The 20,885-nt window shown below is 48.1% G+C and overlaps 4 protein-coding genes across 4 annotated transcripts; 1 reads left to right on the forward strand and 3 right to left on the reverse strand.

The window, feature by feature from the left end:
* Positions 1–1,993: 1,993 nt before the first annotated feature.
* On the reverse strand, positions 1,994–3,807 carry FPOAC1_001346 (uncharacterized protein; the record flags this gene model as incomplete). Its single annotated transcript, XM_044845951.1, has 2 exons — positions 1,994–3,023; positions 3,077–3,807. 2 exons carry the CDS (start codon positions 3,805–3,807, stop codon positions 1,994–1,996), a joined length of 1,761 nt encoding a protein of 586 aa, XP_044711867.1.
* Positions 3,808–16,155: 12,348 nt separating this feature from the next.
* TRM5 (tRNA(m(1)G37)methyltransferase) lies at positions 16,156–17,870 on the reverse strand (the record flags this gene model as incomplete). Its single annotated transcript, XM_044845952.1, has 6 exons — positions 16,156–16,674; positions 16,734–17,152; positions 17,204–17,281; positions 17,332–17,433; positions 17,493–17,766; positions 17,865–17,870. 6 exons carry the CDS (start codon positions 17,868–17,870, stop codon positions 16,156–16,158), a joined length of 1,398 nt encoding a protein of 465 aa, XP_044711868.1.
* A 386-nt stretch (positions 17,871–18,256) lies between these two features.
* FPOAC1_001348 (uncharacterized protein) lies at positions 18,257–19,347 on the forward strand (the record flags this gene model as incomplete). Its single annotated transcript, XM_044845953.1, has 3 exons — positions 18,257–18,358; positions 18,410–18,672; positions 18,723–19,347. The coding sequence occupies 3 exons, from the start codon at positions 18,257–18,259 to the stop codon at positions 19,345–19,347; spliced, it is 990 nt and encodes a 329-aa protein (XP_044711869.1).
* A 53-nt stretch (positions 19,348–19,400) lies between these two features.
* On the reverse strand, positions 19,401–20,490 carry FPOAC1_001349 (uncharacterized protein; the record flags this gene model as incomplete). The annotated part of the gene is made up of 3 exons (XM_044845954.1): positions 19,401–19,876; positions 19,924–20,329; positions 20,392–20,490. The coding sequence occupies 3 exons, from the start codon at positions 20,488–20,490 to the stop codon at positions 19,401–19,403; spliced, it is 981 nt and encodes a 326-aa protein (XP_044711870.1).
* Between the last annotated feature and the right edge of the window lie 395 nt (positions 20,491–20,885).

The raw sequence follows: 20,885 nt of genomic DNA on the forward strand, positions 1-20,885 counted from the left end.
CATCCCATCGTGTCACCCCACCCCCTGCGTCAGAAACATGGGGTTTCCTTCTAGAGGATTGATTGACAGAACCCTGAAGTTAGTCAATCGAAGTCATGTGGCCGCAAATACACTGTACAATCACCTATTCTCAGGGGGCACTCCTCCAGGGATTAGAAACCCCGACCGCTGCGAGTAGGAGCGACGAAATCAATGAGCCACTCCATGTTGCTATGGAGCAGACTGTTGGGTCATTTGTTTTTGCACCCTCGAGCTTAGGGGTCAGCTTTTCTTTCTGTTGATCCCGGGCACTGGAACTTGATGATAGATGACCACTTGCCCCGATGTACGTCACCCACTTACCTGTATCATACTGTACCATATATTTTCTTACGCATACCTTATCAAATTTGGAAAAGTTCTGGTATACAAATGCATTAGATGTGCAGTAGATCATCCAATTATAGAGACCAAATCCCAAGTACATACTCTTTCGATGCCAATGTTGCGTGTCGCGAGTGACCATCGTCAAACGTTTCCTCACTACCACAAGACAGTAAGCAACGCGACATTCTCGGCTGATAACCTCACTCACAAGACATGCCTTCAACCAGCCATACCCCCTGCTTGCAAAAGGTTGATATCATCGATTAATCAGTGACAATAATTGTCTTTATCCGCAACTCTGACATTTGCAATATGCAGCAAATTTGCTAGGGCACGCGTAATGAGGTCACGCGGGCTGAAGAGAACAGACCAGGCCGTGTCCTGTTTCCCCAACAATTTTTTTTTTGAGACTTGCATTTGCATGTCAATTGGCGATCGATGCAAACGAAGCGCTCATTCGTCCGCCAAGAGCTTTCGCCTACGCTTGAGATGTGGCAAATTCAATCTAATGGCGGCCTGTAAAATATGAGCTAGGTGCCTTATTAGAGAAACCAAGGGCCCAGATGATCAGCAAGGTACAAACCAACCTCAGTCAATTCGTCCCTAGTTTAAATGAACCGGCTCCAAGGATCTCAGGTCCATGACTGAATATGATGCAGATGATCTATTTTGGCCAAATGCCATGCATGATTGACGACATGATGTAAACGTAGTATTATTGTATCTTAGCATGCTTTTGTGTTGATTTTTGCAACTTGTCTCGATTCAGTCCGGTCCGCATGTGTACGTCGGGATCCGACCGCTGCCTTTATGTACAACGAATACACCGACGCACTGAAGATCCGGTCCTGTCGCCATTTGCCGTTTGTGTCCTTCTTCCTTTCTTCTTTGATCCGTCCTTTCCATGGCTTTTCCAATACCGTAGAGTCGCCGTAGTCGCCGAAAAATCAATTGACCCCATATACCTTTGCCCTTGCCATTCCTGATCCGTCCGTAACCGCCCCGGGGCCGCCTGTGATCCGTAGTACCCACTTGCTTATGGGATATCATGAAGAAAAAAAAAGCCCTTGCCACAAAAGAAAGGAACGAGAAAAAAATTATAACGCCGAATATCCACCGGACCTGTGACCTTTGCAATGGCCAGTCTCCGTTGCCCTGAGTTTGTAGCTGGAGTTTGCGCCAGGGTCATGGGGCCGGCTGATCCTTTTTATGGCAGGCCTGGAACCAATAGTTGAGGCCTCGGCTGGCAGGCCTTGCAAATGACTCCCTTGTCGTGAGGATCCCGTCTTAGCCACCCAGCTCCCATATACAACACGCACATTGCTTTTCTTTAGCCTTTGGATGTCTGTCCGCCCCCTTGTGGCCGCATATGAGATAGAATCCTATTCCTCTTCGCAGGATATTGTTATGTCCAGGGCCGGTTGTTGGTTAACAAGACCTCGACATATGATGGTTGCAGTACAATGCCAGATCAGTGCCAATTCTTTCGGAAATCCTTTTATATAGAAACACTTTTGTCGATTTTTGTCATGGCGTCGTTTCAGCTCACAAATTGTGAGCCACAAGCATTCGTGCTTGTTCAAATTCCACTGCGTCGCTAAATGAAAGTCGAACGCCAGTATATCAATTACTTCCTCCATCCCACGTTCCAGATAACGTGGGCAATGTCACGGGCAGTATTGACCGTGTCAATAACACGGCCAAAAATCCCATCTCCTGATTGTATTTCGCCTTCCTCATAAGGCATAAACATACCCGACGGCGTACGTCGCATACCCTCAGGTTCCTCGCAAAGGCTGCCTGAAGAGATGGATCTGTTTAGACCGCCATTGATGCCTTCACTAGGTGGTGAAGCCCACCCTGAGCGGGGGCTCAGCAGCGCATCATCAAGGCTATCATCATGATCCTCTTCCCCGAAAAAGAACTTTCCGGACTGTTTGGCGGGTCGCAGAGTCTCCTGCGAAGAAGAAGGGGACATAAGCGGGCTTCTAGAGTGCTTCATAGCAGTCTCTCGCGGTTCGGGAGTGTCCTCACGATACTTGAGGGTAGTAGACGGAAGTTTGGCTATTGTCTTCCCTTCAACGGCTGGCTTTGACTTCAAAGTCTTACGTCGGGAGATGGGTCTTTTCTTTGTCTGAACCCGCTTCATCATGACTCCATCGTCTGAATCACTGTCAGAACCATATTGATCGTCAATTGCTTCTTCTTCTTCCTCGTCGCCCTTGATTTCAACAGCTATACATTGTTCGACTTGCTCGTTGAAATGAATATGTTTTCGTTCAGCACTGGGAGAAATAACGCCAGATGACTCAACCGAAGGGGCGATGCTGCTGCTGTCTCCACTCAATCGACGTGATGCAAAAGGATAAGCAAAGTAATCTGTGTTAGAACGACCAAGGTGGGGCCGAAGAATTCCTCGTGTCTCTTGGGCCTTGACAGCTGCGGTGGCTTGCTTCAATAACGAGGCCGTGGATAACGATCGCTGAAGCATAACCTCAGACATACTTCTCTTCTTTAGGATGGGCTTCTTGTTGAGGTTGATAAGTGAGTCGGTCTTAGACAGCGAAACACTAGAGGGTTCCGTGTGGGTAGAGTGGGTGTTTTTGGGTCCTGACTGCAGAGGACCATAGAGCCAAGTGACATCACAATCCTTAAGCCTTATACATGTAAGTATTTCGATATGACCAGAGACACGCCAGGGGGTACAAACCAGTTGAGAGATTCGGGAGAGATAGTCTTGAGGTTGTTCTTGGCCTTCATCCATGTCCTCCAAGAAGCATTTTCCAATCGCGCGCTATTGGGAAATTCTCCCCTTCGAGTCACGACGTATCGCCATGATGACCAGATATCCTCTTCTCTCCATTCATGAGACAGGTAATCAACCTGTCGCGAAGGCCTGCTAGAGACTGCGGTATCGTCCTCTGCATGCTCAGACTTTTCGTGTTCGGGGGTTTCAGGCCTTGATGTGTCCTCAGAAGCCTCCTCGGAGTTCTCGTGTTCGGCAGGAGAGACAGTATAAGAATCGCCTGTTCGTGGACTTGGGGGTGGTTCTAGATTATCGTCATGGTGGATTTGAGGGTGAATATCTTGGTGGACAAAGAACTTCTCCTGCGCAAAAGATGGGAACATGAAGTGATCTTCGGGTGATTCAGCGAGGCTTATGTGGTCATCGTAATCAGAAGCAATGGAGAGGTTAGTGGCGGGGGTTGAGGCGTAGGAGAGATCCACAGAGTCGGCGTGGACAGTACGGGGAGATGAGGGAGCAGATGATGAGTTTGACTCGGCGTATGACTTGGTAGATGGACTGTAATGATGATCGCTCAAATGAGAAGAGGTAGAAAACGGTGAAGTCGAAGAGGCGAAGTTGGATTGTGAATGCGAGCGTCGTAGGCCGGACCCGGCAAAGTAACCGTTGTCGTCGGATGGAAGAACGACAGCCATGATGGAGATTAGAGGAGAACCGTTGTGATTGTTGCAATGCCGTGGCACCAAGAAGAGGTGGAATTGAGGGAGTCAAGGTTAGAGACTCATGAGTACAAACAAGACGAGACCAAGCGTGATGACAAAAGTATGCTGTGGATGGGGATATGTCGATGGTAAAGTCAAGGTGAAGATGCGGCGTGGGTACGAAGTATAGAGAGAATGGGTTTGGCAATGCGGGTGGGGGGCCAGGCTTATAGCAGGCGCAGAGTCGACCTCACTAAAGTTAACAGCCGACGGGCATGTAGGTATGTAAAGCAGAGCAGGCGATAGCCGGGGCCCCTTGGGCTTAGGCTTGGGGCAGGTGGACAGGTTCTGTTTGGGGCTAGTTCTAGCGTACCGGAGGAGTACGTAGCGTAACCCGGTGCTTGTTGGTGTGTGTTGTGGGTGTGGGCTTTCGGAATCTGATTCTGGTTGGGTGTGTACAGCACGGTACAATGGATGGCAGGCCAGGGATGATCTAAGCCTGCTGGTCGAGGCGTGGTGGCGTTGGAGCAACGGAGACCTCCCCAGACCCAGTTGCGGTGACGAAAATCGTGGGGACTGGCCAAGCGAGTCTGGTCTGGCCTAGCAATGGGTCTCTTTGATCTTGGTTCCGTTCTTGGTGGTTTGCTTCTGCACTGCACTGCACTGCACTGCACTGGCACTTCGGTCACCGGCCGGATAGCGGAGGCTTGCGCCCGTTACAATGGTATTGGGTAGATCGTACAGTGGGTGTCTAGCGGAGTGGATGGCCAGGTACCTTAGTAGGTGCTGCTGTCCCTTGTGTTTGTTCTGATTCAGAAGAAGGAGCAGGATTTAATAAGAGAATTAAGATGTGATTGAAGCATATACAAATCTAGGGTCATGTTGATGGATGATGAATACATAAATAGAAAGAGCGGAGACGAGGAGAGACGAGAAAGTGGTAGGTATAGGCAGGCACCTAAAATATAATTTAGGTTTGGGCTTGAGGTGAGGAAAGGGAAGGGAAGGGTAATCAATGGGAACATCAGAAGGGAGAGCGGGGGAGATAAGAAGCCACAAAAACGCCGTTGCCTTATCCTTGAGACCTACGATCCAAACAAGTCAACTACACGCAAACTTAGAGTACAGTGATACCATGGAAGACCAAGAACCAAGACCAGAAATTACCTAGGTACCCATCAGAAAGTCTATCAAACGAGGGACCGATGAGGTGACGCTTGAGGGCGTACGACTAGAAAGCCAACTATTCATTGATTCATTCATGCTGAGCCTGCCATCACAAAATCGTCGATAGTTGATGGAGTGAATCCAAACGTTGAAGAGCAGTGTCGTAATTCTGAGGCGATGGGGATAAACATAAACTGCACTGTAACTCTCCTGATAAACTTGACTCTCGACCTCAGCTAAAACAAGAGCACCTAAAAGAGGCCAGAGGTGTGTCTATCTACATTGTGACTGGCGGGCGAAGACGGTATTTTTACTCATGTCCAATAGGTACAATATTTGGGGCCCTGCAACTTCCCCAGTCCGTCCAGCATCATCCTTATGTGCGCATAGAGAAGGTGCTATGATATGGGGTTAATGCACAAGAACGAGCTTGCATGGCCGGTCAAGTTTCTAAGCTTCGGCGAGCAGCACATCGATCCCCTTTGCTGTTTAGTCCACTTCGGTACTGACTGTACCCTTCCTTCGTTGATAAGATGTACGCATCCATATGCCGTATATGCATACTGCACGCATGTTATGTTGTTGATTATAGCGACAAAAGTCCAGTTAAGAGGTTCATTGATATACATACATTCAATTTGAACAAAGCCAAGGGAGAAGTACTGCCAGTGTCGAATCGAATCTATGCTGCGGGGTCTGCCCTTGGCTCATGTCTTACACAACAGATACCCAAAAGGGTGTCTACATACTGTTGCGAATAGTGACAGATCGGCTTGCAGCTATGAGCCACTGAGGTGACTAGCGATGGTGTCGTTTTGGGGATACTGAGGGGATGGCTTTGTCTCAGGCGATTTCGACGTAAACCCCGATTCTAGAGTTTCAAATGTATCAGCTACAATTTGTCGACAAGGGCAACGTCGACGTCAAAGACATGGTCGAGGTACAAGATACTGTAAGAAAGTCAACCATATGGCCTTTTCCCGGACGTGGGGTTCAAGCCAATGTTGCAGAGCGTCAGTTCAATATCAAAGCATGCCACCCGCGTAATACACCAATAGAGACCATCCTGTTAGATAGCACGCAAACTCACGCCATTTCCATTGCAAAAGGTCGCTTTATAATTACCTCTTGATCGGGGATCTGTAGAACAAGATGGGAAGCATCAGAGAAGGGGGGCGTGGGGGGAGTGTCTCTCCAAAGCGTGGAGGTCCAACATGGGGGCGCAAGCGAGCCTCAGTATCCGTATTGCGGTTTTACTACTAGCGATCTCGAGATAGGCAGTAGGTCACGTAGTGAGTTTTCCCTACAAAGGCATCCCGTGTATGGGATATCCGTGCACACATGTCTGTGTGTTGGCCAGGTTCTTCTCCAGGTCCAAGTTCAAAGAAGGCGATACGATGCTATTGCTATGCGATACTCCCATCTGAACTCTGTCAGCGATGAGATCTCATCGGGAATGTGCAGCCAAGCTTCTGTTTTAGAGAACCATTCTGAGTCAGTCGACAAGCCTCAGTTTTGGATATAATCCTGTTGCATTTCTTCAACACCACGACGACCTAATACGGAATACAACTCATCCCTTGACCTACGCGCCGACATCTTGCCACTGGTTCAGCCCTTGAAGCTTTTGGATGCCAACAAGCTCACCCTATGGGATAACCGACGAAACAATGAACCAGTTGGGTAACATCGAGGTAAGTGTTTCTTAAAACCCGTACAGTATGTAGAGAGCTATTCGATTCCAGCAGAGTCCGTTCGCATTTTAGCTTTGGTGTTTGATATTGGCGCGCGTTGCCCTCAGAAACTCACACGGCTGACAATACGTCTCTCCAGCTCTTCCGAGAGGTAAGGTCAGGTCAGTATCAAGGTTCCACAGCCAAAAAGGTAATCAACCGAACAGTCCGTATGTGCAACCCCATGACCATGTTGTAAATTGAAATGCTATGACCTCGGACCGTATGTACGCAACGGCAATAATAAGATAAGCCTTCAAAATGAAGTTACAAGGTTGTCTGCGGGGTTATAGAACCCAAACTCTGAGCAATTTGCTTCCAAACCCACTCTACGGAATTGGCCGTTGCAGGGCGGGGATGACGAGAATCCTCCTACATGGTAGCGAACGATACTGTACGATATGATACGATGCAAGTGTCGCCATCACTGTAAGTATGTGATCAGGAGGTCGGGAGACGACCGACAAGGGAAGGTTTAGATATATTGTAACATGAGTTTACATACACTGACAGCAGAGACATTGCAGGGCAACCAACGCGCGTGGTGATTGGGGAAACGGCTGAGACGAACCATCTTGGGTCAGGTCAGGTAGAGCCTCACCCTGGACAGTCGACAAGCACGACATTCATTCGTATGTATGGATACCTACATAACAACAGGCGCTTTCAGATGGCCCGGGCTTTGAGACTTTTGCCTGGTTCTATGTACTTTCGGCTGAATCGAGAGTCCGGACCCGTTTCTGTGCCAGAAACCGAGACAGACGAGACCATGATGAGTCTCAGTCTCGTGATGAGAAAGAAAATGAAATAAACAATTAAAAAGTGGTCTAGAATGGAGGTCAGTTCTGGCCAGCGAAACAACATGGCTATTTTTTTGCAGGTGGAGGAGGATGTCCGAGTCAAGATGGCACTGCAACTCTGTTCGCCTCGACTCGTGGACACAATGGTGCTATGGATTATGAATTATAGATCAGCTCCAAAGTTTGAAGCCATCTACTTTTGCTCTCCCGTGATAGCCCAACTAAACCTGATCCTTTACTGGAATGTTCATTCGAGACAGCCGAGAGTGAAAGCAGAACAGAGAGTCAGTCTCTTGCCAAAGTGAACCAGGGTAAGGGGGTGCTTCACTGAAAGGGGCCCAGCGGAACGGTCCAACCTAGACAGCCGACCCTGTCTTGTCCTCCGGGGGTCCACGATTAGTTCCCCCGTCGAAACCGAATCCAGGGGATTGGACGGGCAACTCTTTGACTTTTGGGGCCTGAACAAGGGGGGAAGATGGCCAAGGACAATGGAAGATGACACCCTAAACTTGACAAGGGTCCATGTCCACAGCAGGGGAACATCGTGGGATTTTTTGATTTTTTTTTGAATTTTTTTCCCCTCTAATTTTCTCTAATTCTTTCTTAGTCCATCGCTTGGCTTCGCTTGGACTCCTTCGCAACTGCCCGACAATACATAGCGGGGATTATCAAGGGCCGAATAAGTTCCCAGGCCTCTTACTTGGTTGTATTTCTACCACAGCTTATTGCCCCTTGCTTTAATTACCTATGTATTCAAAGCAGCTAGTCTGTTCGATTTAGTTTTATTTTGCTTTATGCCGGGACGATCAGTGGTTCATTGGATCGGATATCATCGTCAAGAAACCTCCAAACCCAAACAAACGTGATACACTGAAAAGGAAAATTTTAAGCCTCTTCCCAAAGAGATCCACTCCACAACAACATCTCTTCGTTACTTTGGTAAACGTTTTCCCCTCCTCGTCCCTCTCCAACCATGTATGTCTCACTCTCATGCAGGGCTCTGTCTTGATCATGGTTGAATGAGTGACTTAGGTACCCAACGTCATTACTTGTCATTTTTGCCAATTCACACTCGTGGCGTTGTGCCCTGCCCTTGATCATGAAACCCATACACAAAATTCATTGTTTGCAGAAACGTCTTGTTCAGGACTCTTGCATATAGACAACTTTGGTCGTCTCCCTCGATCGCTAAGCTGACTTGGTAGCTAGCTGTATGGGCCCTTCACATCCTACCTAATTATAAACAGGGATGAGAGAATTGTCGTGAGCTCCAGTAAACAAACTCGGAGTTACTGCAATAGATCGTAGTACTCGTTGGTGCGTGGTCCCTTCTCCCGGCGCACCAACGAGTAGTTGTAGTAGCTGCAGTTGTACCTACGCCTATAGCCATTATCATCCTCGACTTGGTTGGATACGAACCTAAACTTCTGGAGCAAGATGATGTTTAGACGCCCGCTACCATCCGTGATGTGCTATTTCCCCTCAAATCCACATCAGCTCATCCAGGTGCTCCATAGTCCTAGGTCTCGATCTCATCACATCAGCCGGCGCGGCAGCGAGTGCTGGCTGGTTTGAGGCTGGAGAGAACTGAAGATAGCCTCCGCCATCGATTCGATTGTGTCTTCAGAGAGATAAATGTTATTAGGCTGGCGGACACCAACCCGGAACTCTACTGACGCCAATGAACTCAATTACTTGGGGGTCAAAACGTATTACTACCCACCGTGGCATTCAGCCAATGTTTCGGGCGCTGTAAAGGTCTCCAGAATATGCGCTCATATCCTCAGCCTCTTTACTCTAATGCTCTAATTTGATTTTGGATAACGTTACATGATACTTGTAAACTCTTAAGAAGATATCCTTCGTCAGAAGCCAATTGGAATCCCAGGCCGTTGTCCGTGCTATTTCTGTCATTAATTACACGTCCAACTTCTGAACTTGGTCTTGTTAATTCGTTTACATGCCTGTGTCAAGCCAGTTCTACCCAGTCCCTGCAAGCAAATATCTCAGACCTACTATAATATATGCAGACAGTCTCAACCGTATCAGTCGAGATACATCACCGATACCGTATGTGGCTTCGTCGCTTCCTCAATCACGCTTGGGTCTTCGTTACATCACATGAAAGGAATGCACCCCTACGGCTATCGTGATAAAGTCATGGCATTCCTGAGCGTCAGACTGTTTTTATGTTATTGATGTAATTCCACATACGGTACGGTCCGTGCGGTCTCTGAGATCGACGTTTAGTTGCCTCAATGATCGACGTTTCTCTCTCCCTATGGCAGAAATATGAAGGGAAATGAACCGCAGCCTGCAGATACTGTATGTAATACGAATGCCAAGTTACCTCACAGCATGCGCGTTCGTCCCTTTCTTAACTACTGGACAAGCAGCTGTGCGAAGTGCATCTCACTTTCAGGGTTCATTCCCCTAGGCCGCGTAACGTTGGTCTTGAATTCCACTTGTATATTGTCATGATGACATTCCGATCGTCTTGGCCACATCCCAACATCGGCAATCCGGCCTCGACCAACGTAACCCTACCTCAGCGTCTGGAAGATGAGAAAATGGAGAATTATCTAGTCTAGGTAATTGTAGGAAGGCCAGGGGCAGGGTTGATCATTGCTGACCACAATCAATTTTTTAGCACCTGAGGCTCAGCCGTTTAGTGTTTAAGCCTGTTGGACAGCTTTAGGGTAGTCATCAGGATAACAACACTCATACTTACCTAGGTACCTAGGCATGTATGCCAAAAAGTTGCTGAAGGGGAGGCCTTATCTGTGAGACGTGGAGTCCCGTGATTAGAAATGGAAGTACATTGCCGAGCACGTTGTGTCACAATCCGGATCTTCTGTTAGCTGTTTAAGACACATACAGATATACACACGCATGGCATGTTTGTCCTGAATGTTTTCATCAAACAAAGGGAGTGCCAATAAGACAGTCTGAGAACTAACCAACCAACCAACCAACCAACCAACAATCTGAATCTGCCTGTCCGACACTCCAATGTTCCCTCGCACAACAACCATGTGGTTTCTCCCAACCGTTGCAAGCATGTATGCCGTGTCTGATGTATCGTACCGCACCGCAGTCCGTGCCTGGATGCCGCCCACTGCTATCAATTGACCCTTTTGATTGGCTAAGCGTGTCATTCTCCAACGTTCTCGCTTGACCAGGTATGTTTGGCTTGACCAGCTGCTACTCCGTACTGCTTCGTCAATTGCTCAAGATATCGTGAAATCATAGGGCTGATGCTATGTCTGATGATTAATCGTTGCTTCAAGCACCTGATTCAAGATAGTAGGTATATAACCAGTAAGTAGCACTTTGATATACCTGCTTCCCATCATAATAGCAGAGAAACCAATATCGATCATCCTAGCAGGGCGTTGACAGGTGTCGGGTTCGTTCCTTCCTTCTGCTTCAGGCTCTTGGAGCTCTTGGTTGGAAGCCACTGCCCGCATTCGCACTTGCTAATGCTAGGTAATGCTCTTGGACTCTTCTCCACTGCACTTGCCAGCCACAGGCAGCCAGATTCACGAAACTAAGCCAATCCAGTTCACCTCCTCTACCCCTCACCTCACCCCAGAATCCCCCAGATACACAGATCCATCACTCTCGTAGGCCAAGCAGAGGCCGAGCGTCCTGGAGTACAATTGAATCACTAACGATGCGCCCCTCCTCGATATCTTCTCGGTACAGATCCAATAGAATTATAGAGAGCGACTGCGACAGCCTCTCAACGACTGCTTATCTTCCTTTTTCTTATCTGAGTTTCATATCTCCCTCTGCGAGTTCCTTACCATGTCTTTGACTCCCTCGTCGAGTAACACAATCATGCTTATCATTATCGTCTGCTGTGATCGATGCCATTGTTATTCTCTCGGCTCGGCTCTCTGATCCCAGCGGTTTCGTTCCATTCGTATCTCGGCCGGTTTCCGATATGACTTCTCTCTCGCCACACACGTATTCGGCTCAGCAACTTTCAAGCAATCCGTGAAAACCCGAGAATTAACAAACACAGCAAGGTTTTTTTTTTTTTGGACCTTTGCGCCATGACACATCTTCACCCAGCCATCAGGCCCATCTATGCCGCCATTTTCGCTAACTGGCGACTGGCACAGTCATGTATTTTCCTGACAACAAGATCCGTTACGGGTTGATCCAATGATCAGGTCTTTAGAGGACATGTTGCTGCAAGATGCTGTGTGCAGACGATTTTGATTCACTGCACTGTCAGCTCCGCGAAGCTGTCTTTGCTTCAACCTAGTGGCCACTGCATATGGCTTGCACTATCTGGTTTGCAGTATGCATCAAGTATGTGGGCGCAGATGCAGGTGCGGGTGCACCGTGGCTGTAGTAAGGCCGCTGCAGTATTGCCGTTACTGTACTACCTACATTGACACAAGCTCAAGTAACGGGATCTTGGCAACAGAGACAGCGACGCAGTTCTGTCTGCCGTGAGTTCTCTTGCCAGTCAACCCGATCTGGCAATTTGATAACCCAAGTCTACGACCACAATATTGATTATACGCTGTTGACTTTCCGATAGTGGTTCTCAAAAGGCAGCTATCTTGTCAACTTGTATCAACTCACATCGAGGTCCTTTGCTCTCAGATAGGCTGAAAAACTATATCTTCAGATTTATTGTTGCACAGCATCTTGCAGCCACAAACAAACCTCTTCCCCCTTGGCATATGTACCGAATGACACTATTGGCGGCTTACTTCGAGTGCAATGAGAATCGATGACTCGGCTATGGTTACTTGAGAGTTCCCAGTCTATAAATATCGTTGAGATTGGGATATCTAGTATCGGTTCATAACCGAACCCGCCCGGTTGTAAAAATGCGAATTGGTTGATATTATATTCACGGATCCGTCTGACGGAACCACTCAACCATGGCACCGACATTTTCTCGGTCTTACCTCACTAATTAGTACCACATTTACGCATTTTTTTTTTAAGATTTCCAGGCAAGCACCATCATATGGACTTTCTCTAGGTAGTTGAAGATATCCATCTCGGGGCCTAGCTGCTAGACTACTGAAAATCTCTACAAGGACCCTGATCGACGTGGGGATCGTTCTTTTCTCCCTGGTACTACCAGGATTGGTATGTAACAGGTCTAACGAACCTGCAAAGGATACATTTATTTTTCTCTGGCAACGTGCTCAGCTGTGCTTCTGACTGATAAAACTGTTCTCCCGAGCCATATGCGAAAGCCTGTCATGCGCTCAGCTTTCTGCTTTCACTTACACATACCTTCCCGCGCAGGATGAGCCTCTATTCATTCATCACTAGAGTCTTGGTGATGTCCTGGTGGGCCGTGATTGTTTGGAGGTCTCCGCACTGGTGAGGACATAAGCTTTGGCTAGCATCACTGGCGGCGATGGAGACATGAGCACTATTTTCAAAGAGAATGATCCTCAACCAGTGCTCATACGTAAGAACCGGAGGGACTTGTGAATTTCTTAATGGTCCCTCAGTGTTCGGCCTTTCCCACAGTGACAGATTGCATGTCCTGTCATATTCTATTTCGAGTTTCACTGCTAAGTAGTAACTGAAATGGTTTTTATGCTAAAGTTCTCGGGATGCCGCTCTGGGCAGTTGCCCGTCGTTTTCACCATTTGTGGAGCATGCTTGGGGAGTGTTGGATTTGAGGTTGCTCTCAACAAGACACAGATACTATTCGTTCACAGCACTGGGAATATACCACGAGTGTCGTGATAAGACCATGCATGATTTTGGCTACACTCCATGATGTACCACCAAACACGGTTGCTATTGGGTAGTTAATGGTATGTCGATAATAACATGTCGTTGACCCAGTTTGGCAACAGTGTTGCTTCCTCTATGATATATCGATACGTCACTGGAACATCAACATACGTTACGGATATCACCTACAGACGCTACCAGACTCTTATGTTGTCGCAACATTTCTCATGTTCTCGAGCGAATATTCCATGTCTCGAACAGCCAGTATGGAAGCACTGTCTGGAAGAGTCAGCCAATCATGATTCACAGTTGGCCCTCGTTTCTCGCATATCGGATCGGCCGAGACTTAAACGTTAGTGAACGCAAGTCCGAGCAGGTGGAACTTGCTGACTTCCATCCTAACGAAACGACAAGAGAGAACAAGGAATTAAGATGGATAATTTGTGGTTCCTGTTGAAACCTACATGGATGCCTGCTGAGGTTTTTGCATTCGACTCTCGATTCACCCTAGCAATGTGGCTCTAGTCACTAGGATCGACCAGCAGGATCCAACTTTAGCACTGGAAGTCACGCTCTAGCATGTGAAGGCTGGCTGATTATACGATACGCATCCTCCAGAGCGAAATGATATGAGAGCTTACTTGCCTATGGATATCTCCGAGGTGCAATAGAACCACTAGAGAATCGCAACAGTAACAAAATATACTTCGTTAGTCTTGGCACAAAATCCATGAGTCTTTTCGCAGTTTTCTCTTTACTTTGTTACCCCAACACCCATGAAAGCTCGATTGCGACCCTGTCTTGACAAGGGCGCTGGTTATTAACTCACGTCCTCAGCCTCATACTGGCTATCCAGTTGTCTCGTCTCAAAACTCCACACCCCATCGTCCGAAGCGCTGTAGTCCCCTCGAACAAGATGTGCGATATGCGTTGCATCTAATCATAGGCGCCAGACGGTCCCCCTCTTCAGCCTCTACGAGCCTACGTCCCGTTTCCTGGACTTGCGGCACAGCACTGAAGCTATCGGAAGAAGATCAGAGATACCGATACCCAGCTGCTTCATTTTGCAGACTCGCTTAGGCGATAAACAACCAACGAGGGACGGCCTCAAAAGGATTAATAGTATCGCGTTTTATAACCAGATGGCTGTTTATGATTGATGGGCTGGTTGCCTTTCCAAATGGCTTCTCTTGCAGTTGATGAAGAAACCCCGGACCCGCACCGAGAGCCTAGAACGAACACCTAATAAGTCACTTTGCAAGTGAACAACTTCTCGCCACTCTCATTTTCATGTTGCAGATGTTACGTTAGTTTGAATCTCTCCAAATATCTCTCATTGATGCTCGTGTTGCCTTGCCTCTCGGTTTCTTTGTGGGTTCTCGAAACTTGCCGAGCATCCCTTGAAGCGAAAACCGACGTTCCTAAAGCAATTGCTAAGATTCAAGAATCTACTACATGTCGCCATTAACTCCCCGAAATGATGCTGCGAAACTCATATGCCACCATTTGCGATGGTGTTGTGCCTCATCTCACTGATAATGCAGCGCAGACATGGCTTGCAGGCCTTACTTCTGCTTGAGGTACACGGCGTAGATCGGTCAGGGGAATTTGCGTGGGATGGCAGCACCCTTGGCTGCGCGTAGGGTTACGGAATACCACACCGAGGTCGCCTAGATTTCGAGGTAACCCTGGACTCGGCACGGCGGGTATGCCAAAGCCAGGGTCAGGGCCAGGGACTCGAAAAGGTCATGAAGCACGACACCAAAATAGGAAGAACGAATATGGCTCCTTGAAAAAAGGACCTGAGGGAAGAAGGGATACCCAGCAGGTTTGTGGATGTGATAATTGACGGCGAGAAAGACATGATTGATTTTGGCATCATACAGCGCTGCCTCAAGGATAAAATCGAGTTTGTGTATATGTTAGTGATTTACTTTCTATCTGCCTTGGTGTCTCAGTCAATCGGTTCGTCCCTGCGATCTGTAGACTAATGGGCCAAGAGTTTTGCCTCGTCTTGTCTTGTCTTGGCCTGGCTGCTTGGTTCTTCTTGGTTACACAACAGGGCATGCGTCAGCTCGCTCCAACCCCAATGTATGCGCAACGCACTGCAGGGCATAAAAAACGTCGACAGTGCAACGGTGATGCCGTGAAACCATGCAAAGTTGCACTAGAGTGATCTGAAAGGGATGCGTCTGCGTTGTTCAAGGAGGAGTCAGGTGTTGCTCATAATAAGGGTGTCCTCCAAGATAAGGTGCAATCGATGACGGGATACCCGTTCCCACGAGTGTGAAGATGAGAGTGAGCAGGGATGCCATTGCATAGGTTCAAGCTCATGATGGGTGTGTCACGCCTTGGCCTGGTCAGCCACGCCTGGCATGCTGTGGGCTTGTTTTTATTAAGTAAAACAAGACCACAGCAAAGGAGAGCAACTTATGTATCGTCGATCTCTCAGGGTATCCCGAAGCTTACGCTGACCGGTTGCAGTCACAAACCAACGAAACCCCGCAACCCGTTATCGCGGCTAACTATACTCGGTTTGAGTTATCATGAAAGCGTCATCGTGCCTGGACGGGCCGTGGGATAAATCATCCGGGCGAGATACAGTGTTGGGTGATAAGTAAGCGTTTTACTATCGACGGCCATGTCCAGACGGGAATTCCAATACGACGCTGTCCTTGATTGCAGAGAAACTTGTATTCTTCGCGAGCTTAAGCGCCTTGCTGTGTGCCCTTTTTTTGAGTTTCCGAGCTCGTGCTGCACCGGGTTGGTCAATTAATATCATACTGCAGTACGGATACGTTACAGCACAGCATAGTAGTGCTCAAGTGAATAGGCTATAGCCCTCCGGCCGTCCGGTTGTCCGTCCCATCCCGGGGCTTGACATATGCCGAAGACATCGGTATCGTCAGACTCGCCTAAGCCCTACTGGCAAAGGCAACCTCACGCGGTAGGCGGAACGAAGCGCAGAACATTCTCTTTGCTGGCGCAACGTCTCGCACGTCGTAGACGAGAACTTCGCCTTCGTTCTCGGGATCTCCCGGTTTAAGCAACACACCAATCTCCTTACGGATGCGCTCGCAAATATCGTTCAGCGGTGTCTCGTCATCAGCCTTGACCGAGAAACAGTGGACATGGATCATTGGTAGTTTGGCATCGGTGTGAGGCTCAAAGAGCTCCTCATGCCCGTGGTATAGGCCACGGTAATTATGAGTAAACTCGATTGCGGATGCCGGAAGGTTCATGACAAAGTGTGAGATGGTTGGTGGCACAGGCACTCGGACGGGTTCCGGAGGCGGCGCTGTGGACTTTCTTGATGGTCTGGGGGGTTTAATAACCGCACAGTCACCGCGCTTGGATGCTTCAAGAACGAGGTCTGCAGATGTTCGGATAAAGTCGTGGCCGTCGTGATTGAAAGGCTTGACAAACTCCGAGACCTGCCATGGAGAGTTAGCATCGGATTAGGACGAAACGAGAAAGGGATGGCTCGGCTCACCTTGTTCCTACGGACCGCGTCTTCGAGGTAACGATAACTCTCTGGGTTCTTGTCGTTGGCCCAGACAAAGACGCCCTTCTTACCAGCTGGGACAGCGAAAGGCCCAATGCCAGCCATGACATCTGCTACAACCTCTCCTGGCTTGAACAAGCCTGCAATTCTCTTATGCTCAGTGTCAAGCTTGCTGTTCCAGTATACTTTGGAGTAATCAAACTTGAAGATGCAGCCAGCCTCGCTGACTTCAACATTCAGGTCATCAGGACCCCCAAGAACTTCATAGGCAAAGGTCCTAAACTCGTTCTCTGAACCGACATTATCGATCTTGTTGATAACGGTCTTGATGTGGGGGTTCTTGTCCAAAAGGACTTGAGCAATGATGTTCTTGTAAGGCAGGTACTGATCACGAATGTTGAGATGTGCTGTCTTGTTAGCATAGGCACTGTCAGTCAAACAAGAGCTCAGAAACATACCGACGTGTCCTACTGTGTTGAAGCCACTTGGGATCTCCTCATGGAGTTCTTCTGGGAGAATTGACTTCATAACATCAACTTGATCTTGTTAGTCACTCGTGCGTTATAATACAAAGCTCCTAACTTACAGTATGACCAGAAATCATAACCAATCTCAACATCATAAGGAACCACCTTGATATCACCAACTTTGGCGGCTTCTCGCAGGATGGGGCTCCATGTATCTGGAGCTATGCCCTCTTTTATCAGTTTCTCTGTCTTGTATTTTTACAGACCGGACGCTACTCACATGCAGACTTGATCTGAGGAGCCAAGACTATACACTTCTTGCCCTCCGAAGCAAGGGAAGGGTCAGGGTCGGGCAGGATTGGGTTGAACCTCTCCATGAAGAGAACCTCATTTGTCTTTTCAAGCTCTTTGCGATACTTGGAAAGAAGCTTATTCTCTTTGATAGACGCCGCCGCAGAGTTGAGCGTCTTTGCGAAGAGCGACCTATCGAGAGTCTTTGCCGCACGAGCGGCTGGTGCTCGGAATAGGTTCATTTCTCGAAGTTGAGAGTTTTTCTGAATATTTTCAAGGACTCATTAGTTTGCTATTATTTCCTTGATGCTTCTTGATCATGTTTCTATAGATTTACAGTGACAGGGGTTGGGGGACTAACATCCATCGTAAAGCCTTGCTCCTCTTAGATATCGTTGAGATTTTGGCGAAAATGTATCTGTACCGACTTGAATGACATGAGTCAAACAAGGGTCCCTGAAGTGAGGCTGATTTGAGCTTGTTTGGTTAAGTTAGGGCTTTCCACTTTGCAGAATTTGGAAGGCTTCTTGTGCACAGCCACATATAAGCGCCACAGGTTTCACTTAGACGCAAGGCTGGGGGTTTCAAGGTGATGTCACGACTTTCGAGATACATACCTACACTACCTAGGTATTCATGTTAGATTAGTAATTAATGTTTTGTACATAGTATCTCAGAAAAATACCACTCAGTTTCTTGACAGTATTTTGGTCAAAAGTTATTCGAAAGTCCTTATCTACACACAGTACCGTCATGTCCAAGAAACGCACCCTTGACGCCTTCTTCAGCCCTACAGTGAAGAAACCCAAAACAGAATTCGGGGCAATAACTCCCAGTGACCTGATTGCAGAGGAAGTAAGAAATTCAATACAAATCACAAATTCATGATTTTAACCATGACTCCAGTCTACATATTCAAAGCATCAGTTCTATCCTCATCCTATCAAGGAATTGCCATCATCTCTTAGCAAGGAGCTGACCACTTTACCAGATCAGCCTGGTAGGGAAATCAATGACCAGCCTGATCTAGATCTGTTATATTTCGAGCCCTTCATACCAACCTCTGTATCCCGAAGGCTCTTTGAGTTTCTCCGTGCAGAACTCCCTTTCTACAGGGTCGAGTACAAGATCAAACGTGGTGGGATAGAGACTCAAATACGAACCCCAAGGTAACAACAATACTATTGTTTTGGAACTTGACGGCTTACGCATATAACAGATGGACGACTGTGTTCGGTCTCGATGAGACGTCCAAGTTCGACGACAAAGGCCTCCCAGTAGACACCAACACTGGATCCAGAGCTCCGGACAAGAGATACGTCAAGTACCCTCCTAGACCGATCCCCAAATGCCTTGAAGAGCTTCGTCGTCGGACAGAATTGGCCACAGGGTGCGAGTACAACTTCTGTCTCGTAAACTACTATGCCTCTGGGTCCGACAGCATTAGCTTTCATAGCGACGACGAGCAGTTCCTGGGTCAAGATCCGGCTATTGCTTCCTTTTCACTCGGGGCACGACGCGACTTTCTCATGAAGCACAAGCCGCCCCCTCCAAATGCTGCGAACCCTCCTGCCGTGGACGCGAAGCCGCTAAAATTGCCACTGGGAAGTGGCGACATGGTTCTGATGAGAGGCAGAACGCAGTCGAATTGGCTACACTCTATACCGAAACGGACAGGAAAGAATCAAGAAGACGGTGGAAGGATCAACATAACGTTTCGAAGAGCAATGGTTAAAGGGGGGACGGAGAATTACTACAACTACAATGTTGGGACTGGGCCAGTGTACAGATGGAATAGGGAGGCCAGAGAGATGTTGGTCTGGAAATCGCGTGATGGGATATAATTATTCTAGATACAAAAAGAAATTGACCACAAAAAAAAGGAGATGCGAAGCAGTTATTTACCGTGACGCATCTGAGCCCGGCCATAGTGTTGCAGGGCCTTGAGGAAGACCTCGTATCCGACCCTCTCGTTGTCCTGCAGGCAGAAGATCTCGGTCAACCTAATCTGCCAAGGAGGGTATCCTGAAAGCTCGAGATAAGGACCAAAAGTGAGCAAAAGATCAGGCTCAGCCATGATACCTTCTGAAAGCTCAGCATCAATCAGCTCTGTGGAGATGTCACGAGGAGAAAGCTTGCCCCTCTGAGACATCTCGGCCAGGGTACGGGTGAGATCAACCATAGAGTCACGACCATCTTGCTCGGAAATAAGGTGTAGGCGCAGATGCTCTTTGATATTGTCGCCAAAGGGTGACGAGAAGTCATCCTTGTGGGGGGATGTGACAGTAAGACCAGGATGTTCAGAGCCAAAGTAGAAAGCGAATTTTTGGTTAACAGTATCACAAACTCGAGGCATGTGCTTCTTGAGGATCCCTGTCGTATGTTAGTAGGAATAAGGAAATCACATGTCAAAGACGTACCTGTCTTTTCGTAAACAGAAAGCATTGGAATTTCGGCACAGGCGCACCATGTCGCAATCTCGGCTACTTCGTCAAGGAGTCGTTCGACATCGGCTTTTGTGCGATGGTTCTCCTCGAGCTTGAGGATGACGCTCAGGTGCTTGGGCTTCTTTGAAAGACCCAGCAAATCCTTCTTGATGTATTGCGGCGTGCCATGGTGGTATTTGACGACGGACGAGACCTGGTAGCCCACGACGTTCCACGTTTGGCGCAACTTGATGTAGAGAGAGAAGATTCCGTGCATAACGGCAAATATGAGGACATGGATCTGGTTAAGGAGGAAGCGACGGAGTCCCAAGCGCGATCTTCGCTGAGGTCGAGAACTCGTGATAGTCGATGGGGGATCGTTGGGTTTGGGAAGATAGGACTACGAACTGTCAGTTCACGGATTGCACAGTACATACATGCTCGCGCATATTGTTATCATACCTCAAGCATCCTTTCCTTCTCTCTCTCCGGCAAGAGTTTGTGGTCCCCGGATTCGTCAGCCCTGTAGGCCAGACGATCACGAGTTGTCATGACGGGCATGGTAGCAAATGTGCAGCCTCGAGGCTGTCCAACACTTTCTGAAGTTTCAAGGGAATATTCGGGTTGTCTAGGTGTATGCGACGAGGTTTCAACTTGAACAAACACTCGGAATTGGGAATTGGGAATTGGGGTCGCGCAACAACCGGTCGGGGATGGGCAGTCTTATAAGTTGATGGAGCATGAACAGGGAACGTGGGCAGACGTGTCTACCTAGGTTATCTCCAGGAAAAAGTCGTGGCGGTGCGATTCAAGTTACGTCGCTTCCCCACTGAAGCTCTTGGCTTTTAAATCAGTTGGGTGACCTCACGTACGTGCTTGTGGCTCAGCTCTCCCACTGAAATTCAGCAGCTGATAGCGGGGCTGGGCTCTGTAGGCCTCTGAAGCTGTCTATAACA

The sequence above is a fragment of the Fusarium poae genome, chromosome 1, assembly GCF_019609905.1.
Source record: "Fusarium poae strain DAOMC 252244 chromosome 1, whole genome shotgun sequence".
NCBI classification, from domain to species: domain Eukaryota; kingdom Fungi; phylum Ascomycota; class Sordariomycetes; order Hypocreales; family Nectriaceae; genus Fusarium; species Fusarium poae.